The following is a 12630-nucleotide window of genomic DNA, read 5'->3' on the forward strand; positions in this document are numbered from 1 at the left end:
ATACTTTAGAAAATCATATTGTCTGATGATAGAGATAGTTACTGTTAGAGTATTTTTCAAGGACTTTTTGTGGACAGTGCTGCAGAATTTAGTTTTATCAGAAAAGTTAGATTTTGTAAAGGTTTCACTAAGTAGTGAGTGTTAGTCTAAGTAAGTATGTAATTATATCATACTGAGAAAGTGTTTCTTTAAGATTCTAAAAGCCACCTAGTGGTTATTTAGGAAACTCTTTTATAACAAGCATTTGTTAACTCCTTCTGTGTTGGGTTTTATTTTGGAAAGGAGCTAAAAAATTTCAGGTTTTTTTATTTTGCTTTTCATTAGTCTATAATAATACATGAAAACATACAAATAAATTTGTGGAAATAATTAATTAACTCGTGCAAATATGGAGGTTACCAAAATTATCTCGGACAAATTCTGGAAGGGGTTAATAAAATGTTCGAAACTCAAATTTTGTTTTTATTTTCTAACATTAGCTCTTGCCATTTATTTGAATACAGAAAGAAGTGTTTGTAGGGTTAATATGGTACGTAACATTGGATACATTGTAAAATCTAGCTGGATGTGTTGGGTTTTCCTATTATCGGGTTATGTTTCTGTAATTCCTTTTTTTATGTGCAACCTATAAACTGTTATTGTGCTTTAAGTTAAGACTAAAACTGTCTTATGTAGCATAACCATACTTAATTACATGGCAAGTTTCTTTATGTTCCAGCTCCTTGGGCCAAGTATTCACCCTCGACACTGTGTTCTTGCTCACACTGATGGTATTGTCACCGTAACACCGTCCAGTCAGAATGCTGAAACATTTGTAAACGGGTCAAAAATATTTGAGACAACGATCCTGCAACATGGCATGGTGGTTCAATTTGGAAAGTTTCACACTTTTCGATTTATTGATCCCGCAAAAGAACAGGCAAATACTTCTTAATAATTATCAGTTAGTGACTGTCGGGTAGAATATTCTCACGTTTTCTTTATTTGACCACTGACAAGGCTTCTGTTATATTAGGTTTCTTCAGAATTTACAAAGTGTTCACATTAATGCACTGTTTTATGTGTAACTGCACAAGTTTTAATATCAGGGACCAGGGTTTTTGTTGGTACGGAGTTTTGACTGAATGCCTCCTTTGGTATTTCAGCTTTGATTTTCACAGAATTATAAATGTTTGTGTTAGTTTTTAGTTCGTATGTCAGTTAATAAGTGAATCTCACCACGAAAATTGGCAATAGCATAAAATATGGGAAACTGGTGACTCACATGTTCTGGGAGAGAACGTGAATGTACCTATGTGACTGATTGCACATTAGGTAGGTGCGTGTGTGATTAACCCTCAGCATGCAGGCAGATCAAACTGAGCATGTCACAACATTTTAGTGAGTTACATTCAAAACTTAATTAAACTACCTTATTATCATGGATATTCGATCAAACCTGACATCAAACCATAGATAATAAATCAAATTTTAATATTATCCAAGTTTTACGTTCTTAATTATATAAGGAAATATTTAAAAATAACCTCAAATTCCCCTAGTGTGAGATATTTGTTCTTGAGCCATCTCTTCTCCCTGATTTTTTTTGTCCACCCCCTAGAAAAGTATGAAATATAACATAAATATTCTCTATAATTTCGTTATCAATATTCTGAAGCTATATTTTTATATTCTTCAATCTTATGGGGCTAAATAGCAATCAACAAAAATTTAGAAACCACTTTCCATGCCTACCCATGCTCTAATTTACAATTTGCCAATAGAGAGCCTAGATTTCAACTGTTTCATTGCCATAGTCATCATACCATGTGGGCTTACAAATAATTGACAGTTTTGTACGAGAACAAACTGGGGATAATAGTTGAATTTCTCGCTGCTCAAATCACATGATTATAGATGCTTGAATACCGGTACCCGGCAGGAAATATTGCAAACCCTGTCGACGACAGAGAATATTACTCTATGATGTGTAATAGAGACCCAGAATAAATTTATCTTCAAGCTAGTCTTTCCATCCTATTCACCATTGTATACTTTTCAATAAAACTGAGAACTTTTGATTTAATTCAACACTACAACATTCGTGCTTTTCCCCGTGTTGTTGTCGAAGGAAATGTTACGGAATTCAACCTGCGACAATTTCACTCGGATGTGGTGTGATCCTTCTTCAAAATTTTTTTGCAGGAAAATATCCTGGACAAACCAATATACTGAAGACATTATCTTTGCTTAAATATTGCTACAGTTAGTAAGTAATAAGTGAGGAAAACTAGTATGTTCTATTGTGGTCTTAGTACAAAGTTATCAAGGGGAACCAAACCCTAGATTTTAGCATTTTATGTAAGTAAACTTACTGTTGACTCATCTGGGGACCCCATTTATCCCCTGGAATTATACAAGGGGACTCCATGTTTTTCCAAGTGTTTGGTTCTCTGGAACACACAAATCTCAGTTGTTAATGTGAACACTGTTGCTGAAGTGTAGTAATCTTAGTTGCTAATGTGAACACTGTTGCTGAAGTGTAGTAATCTCAGTTGTTAATGTGAACACTGTTGCTGAAGTGTAGTAATCTCAGTTGTTAATGTGAACACTGTTGCTGAAGTGTAGTAATCTCAGTTGTTTTAATGTGAACACTGTTGCTGAAGTGTAGTAATCTCAGTTGTTTTAATGTGAACACTGTTGCTGAAGTGTAGTAATCTCAGTTGTTTATGTGAACACTGTTGCTGAAGTGTAGTAATCTCAGTTGTTAATGTGAACACTGTTGCTGAAGTGTAGTAATCTCGGTTGTTAATGTGAACACTGTTGCTGAAGTGTAGTAATCTCAGTTGTTAATGTGAACACTGTTGCTGAAGTGTAGTAATCTCAGTTGTTTTAATGTGAACACTGTTGCTGAAGTGTAGTATTTGGAATTTAAAATAACTAAGTAAATTGGTAATGAAAGAGTAAATTGTTTTGTAAATTACTTCTGTTGCTAGTTTATTAATTATTTTTACTACTATTATGAATATTAATAATTACAAGCAATTGCATTGAGGTATCCGAATGTCAGATGCGTTTTACGCTTGTTGTATCGTAAGGGTAAAGCTTAACACTGTGTGAAGGAAATGCTGCATGTAAACTAAGAAAACAACCTAATTGGTCAGCGAGTTTTGCTACATTCCACTCTTGTACATGAAATTACTCAGATATCAAGATTTTCCTGGTGTAAAGCTGTTTTTTGGGGTGTGAAATATGGCATAACATTAAAGTTGTCATATAATGTTATAATACAAAAAACAGATAAGAAAAATTAAATGTGATAAAACTAAGAATTTCAACTTTAATATACTTCTCAGTAACAAATTGTAAAACCTCAATATAATTATCTTATAATTTAAAAAAATTTCCAAACGAAGTATTTCCTGCCTTAGCCGAAATAAAAGCCAATTTTTTTTAAATTTTACAGGGGCATACAGTTTCTCCTGATCCTAATAATGTTGACAAGTATTCCGAGAGGTAGGAAGACCTTGAGTTTTTGTAATGTGTGAAATACTGCAGCTAAAAAATAAACATCACAATTATTATTCATTTTGTCATTTATTTAAAGCTTGAAATAATAGGCAATAAAATAATTTTTTTTATTCAATGTTGGAATTTGTGTATGTATCTAAAAATTAGGATGAACTGTGTTGAATAATTTATAGAATGGGTTGAAACCCATTAACAAAATCATAACTTTAAAAAAAATCCTTTAAATATTATGACCAGATGGCTAGGGCACTTGACTTGCAATCTGAGGATTGTGGGTTTGAATCCCTGTCTCACCAAACAAGCTCGCCCTTTTAGCGTGGAGGCATTATCATGTGACAGTCAATCCCACTATTCATTGGTAAAAGAGTAGCCCAAGAGTTGGTGGTGGTTAGTGATGACTAGCTGTCTTCTCTCTAGTCTTTTACTGCTAAATTAGGGACAACTAGTGCATATAGACTTTGTGTAGCTTTGCACAAAATTCAAAATAAACCAAATAGCCATGTAATTTTGATTTTTATTAGAAGAAAAATTGTTAAAAATAACTTCATTCTTTTCTTTTTTTGGGTCATTTTAAGATCTATGCTTGAAGATGTGAAGTGGCTATTGGTTGAAATTGTAGACTTATAAAGCTTGTTAATATATTTTTCTTTCTTTTATGTATTTATATCTATATAACCAGAGCTACTGTCAGTTTGGTGTCAACATTTTTTTGATGAAATGGCCAAACTTTGTGGAGGAACTTGTGTGAATCTCTCAGAGATTAAATCTAATTGGTTTGTTTGTTTTGAATTTCGCGCAAAGCTACACGAGGGCTATCTGCGCTAGCCGTCCCTAATTTAGCAGTGTAAGACTAGAGGGAAGGCAGCTAGTCATCACCACCCACCGCCAACTCTTGGGTTACTCTTTTACCACGAATAGTGGGATTAACTGTCACATTATAACGCCCCGACAGCTGAAAGGGCGAGCATGTTTGGTGTGACGGGGATTCGAACCCGCGACCCTCAGATTGCGAGTCAAGCGCCTTAAACACCTGGCCATGCCGGGCCTTAAATCTAGTTGGATGAGCACTCAGATGAATAGTTTGAGTTAAGAAGCAAAGCCAATACTTAATGAAAGTGGCATTTAATGCTACCAATAGCACAAGTTTTTTTGTATCAGAAGAATTTATTTGCCGTCTATTGCTCAGAATACTGGTAAAGGGTGTGGTGGGGGTATGTGTGTGGATCATACTCGTATTTATTGCATTTCTTTTTAAGCTTGGTATTTCTGTATTTAACTTTAGATTTAATCCAAATTAATGTTTATTATTGACTATAAAATGTTCATTATAAATTACTTTGTTTTTCTCCATATTTCTAAATTTACTTCAGGACTTATTATTTCAGACAAGTTAATAAAGAAGAGAAGGCCCCAGTTTACCATTTAAGGAGTTACGAAACCACATTTGATGCTGATGGGAATGTGGAAACAATCTCGACTCCCTCCATAGATGAGCATTCGTCAAGAAAGTCTAATGACACCCACTCTCGTAGCTCCTTCGGCAGAGACAGCAGCTTAGGCCGTCGGAGTTATGACCAGCATAGAGGCAAAGAACTAATTCTACCAGCAGTTTTACAGTTTTGGGAAGACAGTAAGTTACTTTAATTCATAAAGATTTATCATTTTTGGTTTTATAAGAACTTGCTAAGCTATTACTCATAACCTTACTGTGCATTTAGAAACTAATACTCACTATGCCGCCTTTCTTTTAGATTGAGTTCATGTTTTGTTTTTCAGCTGAAAATGAATTTATAAGTGCAATCACCACTCTACTTGACCAGTCTAGAGTCCAGTTTAAGTTAGCACCAACCTATGCACTTTATATGGCTGCTCGATACCGAGCCTCTACTCATTTTCGTCCTGAGACTAAGCCAGAAGATCGGGCTATCCGGCTCACTCTTGTAATGAATAAAGTAGCTGAAATGATTCACAAAGTGATTCAGGTATGATATTTGTGACTAGTTGTGCTCGTCTGTGAATCCAAGGACTCGTAGTTTCCAACCTATTGCCACGAAATGCACTCTGTAGTTTAGGTGTATTATAAGAGTAGTGGTCACAGCTAACAGCTTAAAATTAAGTACAGTTATGTGCATATAGTCCCTGTGTAGATTTGCATGAAATTCTGAAACAAATAAATAAAGCATATAGACTTTATGTATTTGTTATTTTTGTTTTAAAAGATAAAGATACAGGAGTAGAATAAGTTATTTATGCAGCTTGTAAAGATATCCACACCAATAGTATTACTGATAAAACAGGCACACAGGTGAATCCAATACAGTTGACACATTTCCTTATGCTGAAATTTATTGTGATTATAATTACACCAGTCGTCTTTGTTTTGGAACCTTTTAGGATTAAGAATAGCAGTTTTAAATGAATCTGTAATAAAAGTCGCTGTTTGAAAGTCAAATTGTCTTGTAATGTGTACACAACCAATTTCTACCAACGTAAAGTCCGTCATTCCTCAGGACCAATACAATGATGCTGTAAGCCTTGCTTTTTGGCTGGCCAACAGCGCGGAACTCCTCCACTTCTTGAAACAGGATCGGCATATCAGTGCCTATACTCTCGATTCTCAAGACTTGCTGGCCGAAAGTGTCCAGGTGGCATTCCGTAGCCTGACATCCTGCTTGCAAGCTGATCTGCAGATGGCCATGCCAGCATTCATAGATAACCTAGAAGATGGCAATGAAGAGGATGGAAAAGCAGGTAGTTGTCTTTATTTTCATAGATTTAAGGCTGCATAAAATATACTCTGCAATTTAATTATAAAGTTATTATGTTGTAAAAAAAATGTTTCTATATTTTTTTCAACTTTTTTTTTTTCCCCCAATCAGCTATGCAGTATTTTTTTATATTGTGTATTTAAAAGTTGTCTATATTTTTTGTTTATTGATTCATGTAGTAATCAGTTTTAAACAGATTAAATAAACTTGTATTAAAAAAACAAAAGAGCCTTTTAATTATAAAAAAACTATTTAAAAATGTATCATATCGATGATGATTTTTACCAAATTAAATAAAACCTTTTTCGGCTCATCACGTTAACAGATGTACCTTTTCTTGTTTTCTTCTAAATTAATGTTTGTCATTTTTAGGTAACGTCCTGGTTGTTTTGTTCAACACCATGGCATTGTTACGAAGATGCAGAGTAAATGCTGCTCTGACAATCCAGGTCTTTTCACAACTTTTCCATTTCATTAACCTCTGGCTTTTCAACAAACTGGTTTCGAGATCATACCACGTGCTGTGCACAAGAGTAGGAGGTTTTCAGCTCAGAAAAAGGCTTTCCAGAATAGAAGCTTGGGCAGAGAAACAGGGGCTTGAATTGGCTGCTGACTGCCACCTTAATAGAATAGTGCAGGTAAATTTCCAGTGTTATTTTCATTGAATGTCCAAGACAATAAAGACTAAGAGTGAACAACTTTTCATTCTTCTTGACGAGGCCATCATTGGGTTAGTGTGGTCATTATTCTGCATATTCATGTAGTTACTTGGATTTGTTACAGTGTAGTCCATTGAAGATTCAATGCTAAAACGTGTAGTCCATTGAAGATTCAATGCTAAAATGCTCCAGTACTGTTTGAGTCCACTGAAGATTCAATGCTAAAATGCTCCAGTACTGTTTGAGTCCACTGAAGATTCAATGCTAAAATGCTCCAGTACAGTGTAGTCCATTGAAGATTCAATGCTAAAATGCTCCAGTACAGTGTAGTCCATTGAAAATTCAATGCTAAAATGCTCCAGTACAGTGTAATCCATTGAAGATTTAATGCTAAAACACTCCAGTTCTGTTAGTGTTTTCAGAAACAATTTTGAAATAATGGCTGGACTAGCTTTTAAACTTTATTCTTCTGGTGGGTTGCACATTACGTTGTGGTTAACATGACAGCTGTAAGTTAGAATGTCCATGGTTTATGCTTCATTATATGAATAAAAATTTTCAATTACACTGTAATTTAGAGCTACAAGAGCTTGCAACAGTAATAATCCATTCCACTATTTGATTGGAGTAGCCCAAGAGTTGCAGTGGGTGCTGTTGACTGGCTGCCTTTTTTCTATAATATCAGTTCAAAATTAGGGACAGCTATCATGGATAGCCCTTGTTTTCTTCTGTGCAAATATCATAGATAAACCAAACCGTTCATCTGGTAGTGAAGAATTTAGTTGGCTTTGAAAACGCAATCTTGTTTAGATTTTATTTCCAGATGATGATGATGATGTTTTGCAATTTAAATGATGTTTGATTCTGTCATCTTATTTTTCAGATGTTTTTCATAAATAACTGGTGTTTGTTCATGTTATTTTTTCAGAAAATGTTGCTTCTTTCTCATTGTAAATAGTGTTTGTTTTTGTGGTTTTTTTTCAGGCAGCAACACTTTTACAAGCTCCAAAAAACACTCCAACTGACATTGCCAACGTTTGTTCATCCTGCTTCAAGCTTAACTCGCTTCAACTTCGTACTTTGTTGGAGAAATACCAGCCTGGACCAGACGAGACTCGTATACCTCAAGAGCTCATTGAAAGTGTGGTGAAGGTAAGAAAATAATTCCTTTTTTTTTCCTATGGCTCTTGGGAAGTTAGTGGTAGGATTTATGATAAATGTTGAACATTAACCTTTGGGAAATTTTCAGTCGGATTTATTTTAAATCTTTACAAGTAATAAAGGCAAACGCAAAACACTGAAAAGAGCATCCAATGTGTACATCTTTTTTTTTTAATTCTGAGATTTTCTGCTATAAAGAACTTAAGGGGTTAAAGTTATTGAAGCAGGAATTTATATTTTGCTCTACTCTACTATTATAAAAAGAAATCTACCAGTGTTTATTGTATCTTTCAGAATGATATTTATTTAAATTCTAGGTAAGAGGAACAGAATATTTCACTTGTAACAAGTTTAAATTACACACTTTTTTTGTTCAACTTGTATAGATTTGGAGTTATTTAGTGGCTTGCAAGATCGAGTTACTTAATAGCTCAAATTTAGATTTTTAAGTTGTATAGCATTTAATTGGACTTATGGTTGTTAACAAGTGACTCTGTTGAAACTTTTTATTTTCGTTTTATTTAACATTAGTTAGAAGTTATTGTTTCGTAGTTTTGAATGATGGATATTACTCATTGATCATGGGTTAGAGAAATTATTTCAAAGATTAAATCTATTAAAGTCCATTCCAACTGATTTTTAGTAAGTGATTTAAAGGTTCCTCAGAATGAAACTTAACCTGCACACTTTTGTAGACTGTGAATGACCCATATTTTATTGGAATCTAAACTGTGAAGTTACCCATATTTTATTGGAATCTAAACTGTGAAGTTACCCATATTTCATTGGAATCTAAACTGTGAAGTTACCCATATTTCATTGGAATCTAAACTGTGAAGTTACCCATATTTCATTGGAATCTAAACTGTGAAGTTACCCATATTTCATTGGAATCTAAACTGTGAAGTTACCCATATTTCATTGGAATCTAAACTGTGAAGTGACCCATATTTCATTGGAATCTAAACTGTGAAGTGACCCATATTTCATTGGAATCTAAACTGTGAAGTGACCCATATTTCATTGGAATCTAAATTGTGAAGTGACCCATATTTTGTTGGAATCTAAACTGTGAAGTGACCCATATTTTATTTGAATCTAAATTGTGAAGTGACCCATATTTTATTTGAATCTAAACTGTGAAGTTACCCATATTTCATTGGATAATCACTTATTGGATTTTTGCTTCTAACTGAAGGTGGCAGAGAACACGGCGGATGAGCTAGTACGGAGCGATGGGCAAGAAGTGAAGTTGGAAGAAGAGGTTGAGCTTCAGCTTCCATTCCTTCTGCCAGAAGATGGCTATTCGTGCGATATTGTTCGTGGAGTCCCTGTTAACCTTCACGACTTTATACACCCACTAGAACAGGCTGGTAAGTCTTTGGAAAACTAGTAAGATAATACTCACCTTTATTGTTTTAGACTTCAATTATTTTAATTATTATTTTCATAGTTCTTTCCAGAAGTACTAAATGTTTTATTCGTATTATTACAAAACAAGTATAAAGTAATGTGTAAAAGAAAAGAATTGTAAGTATTATTTTTTTTCTATAGGTCTCTGTCATCTCACTGTACAGCCAAATTCAGCTGGTTTTTGGACTATATATATGACAGATCAGGATGTTGGGCATTATTCTGTAGAAGTAAGCTTTCTCTTTTGGTTTACTGAAACTTCAAACTTCGTGAAAAATATTTGTTCTAATATAATGACTCACCATACACTCTCTTCTTTAACATGTGCACTTATGTTACATATTTGGTTTTGTAGTTAAGGTTTTCTGGGTATCAACTAAGTTATTCATTCTGATATGTGTTAACTTTACCAAAATGTCATCATCATCATCAGAAACTGAATTGATAAGTCATCTTGATGATGTTAATCTGTGGGTTTCTTTACTAAAACATCTTCCAGGCACCTAGTCCTAGCGATCAGAAGGACCCAGAGCTTCGAACTCCTGGACCTACAGGTCAACCCGAGGTTGTCACCATGAACTTAAAGAAAATTAACAATGGAATGGGGTTAAGCATTGTTGCAGTAAAGGTTCGTAAACAGTAATTTCCTTTGTTCATGATATAATTTTGGTCTCTTACTGCTCCTTATACAGAGATACGCGCATTGACAACATCAGTTTGTAGTAAACATTAATCAGGTTCATACACACATAACTGTTCCGTGCAGAGTGAGATGCAACTGTTTTATGAACTTATTAATAAAAAGTTACAAGTAAAACTATGAGCAGTACTAGTGTGTATATATAGAGTTGTAAATAACCCTGAAATGAAATAGCATGTAAACAGACGAAAAATTAATACAACATTGAAATATAAAAATATGGTTTGTATTTTTGTTGGAGAATTTACTTGGCATAAGCTATTTTATTTGTACAACTTCATTTACATATGTACAGAACATATGTGCCTTTAGGACTACATACACCTATAAGGGCTGTTTGTTTTAGACCTCTAAGTGTTAAGATTTTTTTTTGAATAAATAAAAAATTATGATTAAACAATTCTCTGTGTATTTTCGTAAGTAAGTGTGACAATTATTTCAGAGCTATTAATTGTGAATGAAAAGCTAGTCTGATTAATGAAACCAATTTCAAACTTGTTTTGGTCATTTGATCTACGTGTTTCCAATATTTAGAACAATAATGCCAGCAGAATGGGCCAGAAAAAGTTGAAAGACTTATTGAGATTAATTAATGCTATTCTTGTTGCTCCATTTGTTGCAAACTGGCTTTTGTATTTCTTACATTGGATCTAGTTTGAAGCGGTTTTGTTTTTTTTATCTCAACCTGACACTCAGTTTCAGTATTTTTGTTGTTTTTAGGGAACCACCCAGGACAAGTTAGGTATATACATCAAGTCAGTAGTAAAGGGAGGCAGTGCTGATCAGGTAGGTGTGTTCGATTAATAATATATGTAACCTAGAAACGCTGTTCGATTGATAATATATGTAACCTAGAAACGCTGTTCGATTGATAATATATGTAACCTAGAAACGCTGTTCGATTGATAATATACGTAACCTAGAAACGCTGTTCGATTGATAATATACGTAACCTAGAAACGCTGTTCGATTGATAATATACGTAACCTAGAAACGCTGTTCGATTGATAATATACGTAACCTAGAAACGCTGTTCGATTGATAATATACGTAACCTAGAAACGCTGTTCGATTGATAATATACGTAACCTAGAAACGCTGTTCGATTGATAATATATGTAACCTAGAAATGCAAAAGCTTTTCTAAATATCATTTGAACTGAACATCTGTGTATTTTTGTTCATACAGACATGAGATCTGTAAGTTGAACCCTAACTCGATTATTTCTGGTATCTGCTAAACGTTAAATCACGTTGAAAGTGACGATTAACGTAGCAAGCACATTCACCCTTTTAAGTTCTGAATTGAGATAAAAGTATTTTCTCCGTCGTGGATACAATAAATGTACTTACCATTTCTTCTTCCTTTATTATAAACAGTCGAGATTGTACTCTCATTATGATGACTTTTAGCCGTATTAAAATGTACACAAAAATTAATTATCGGTTGTATTTTATTGCACAGATTGTAAAGTAACTTTGAATTTATGTCTAGGATGGAAGACTTAAGGGTGGCGACCAGTTACTCAGAGTAGATGGACACTCGCTTATTGGAATCTCGCAAGAAAAGTAAATTAAATATATATTTTTTTTCATTTTTGTGCAGAATCTTTCTTTTGGGAGTTGTAATCATGCTAGCATGGTACCACATATTGTTGTGTTTTCTAGTCTAACTTATAACTATTGAAATTTTGTAAACTCTGTTTAGTCTGAAAAAGCTTCTGTGTGAAAAACTTTAAAATAATCACCATCCAGGTATATGTTTACGGATCTTTCAGAATTATATAACGTTTCAGAAAATAACAACAAAAACTGTTAATAATAGTAAAATTATTTTTTAACGTCATGATCTGGAAGTTTCCAGTATAGTTTATCTGATAGACACGTGTTGTGTTACTGGTGTTATGACCTGGAGGTTTCAGTATAGTTTTCTGATAGACACGTGTTGTGTTACTGGTGTTATGATCTGGAGGTTTCCAGTATAGTTTTCCTGATAGACATGTGTTGTGTTACTGGTGTTATGATCTGGAGGTTTTCAGTATAGTTTTCCTGATAGCCACGTGTTGTGTTACTGGTGTTATGATCTGGAGGTTTCCAGTATAGTTTTCCTGATAGACATGTGTTGTGTTACTGGTGTTATGATCTGGAGGTTTTCAGTATAGTTTTCCTGATAGCCACGTGTTGTGTTACTGGTGTTATGATCTGGAGGTTTCCAGTATAGTTTTCTGATAGACACGTGTTGTGTTACTGATGTTATGATCCAGAGAGTTTCTAATATAGCTTGTATGATAGATACATGTGTTACTGGTGTTATGATCTGGAGGTTTTCAGTATGGTTTTTCTGATAGACACGTGTTGTGTTATTGGTGTTATGATCTGGAGGTTTCCAGTATAGTTTTCTGATAGACACGTGTTGTGT

General features: G+C 34.0%; 1 protein-coding gene across 4 annotated transcripts in view; it reads left to right on the forward strand.

Moving 5' to 3' along the window:
- The window catches only part of LOC106468910 (afadin-like), a 49498-nt gene that overhangs the window by 23874 nt on the left and 12994 nt on the right, over window positions 1-12630 (forward strand). For all 4 annotated transcript variants that reach the window (XM_013929362.2, XM_022397313.1, XM_022397314.1 and 1 more), the window contains exons 9-20: window positions 719-919; window positions 3446-3495; window positions 4896-5140; window positions 5287-5492; window positions 6021-6261; window positions 6651-6916; window positions 7922-8089; window positions 9297-9471; window positions 9653-9741; window positions 10011-10139; window positions 10932-10997; window positions 11707-11780. In XM_013929362.2, coding sequence (XP_013784816.1) covers window positions 719-919; window positions 3446-3495; window positions 4896-5140; window positions 5287-5492; window positions 6021-6261; window positions 6651-6916; window positions 7922-8089; window positions 9297-9471; window positions 9653-9741; window positions 10011-10139; window positions 10932-10997; window positions 11707-11780 — 1910 coding nt within the window. The remainder of the gene's footprint in view (window positions 1-718; window positions 920-3445; window positions 3496-4895; window positions 5141-5286; window positions 5493-6020; window positions 6262-6650; window positions 6917-7921; window positions 8090-9296; window positions 9472-9652; window positions 9742-10010; window positions 10140-10931; window positions 10998-11706; window positions 11781-12630) is intronic.

This window comes from Limulus polyphemus, unplaced genomic scaffold (assembly GCF_000517525.1).
Source record: "Limulus polyphemus unplaced genomic scaffold, Limulus_polyphemus-2.1.2 Scaffold3215, whole genome shotgun sequence".
Taxonomy (NCBI): domain Eukaryota; kingdom Metazoa; phylum Arthropoda; class Merostomata; order Xiphosura; family Limulidae; genus Limulus; species Limulus polyphemus.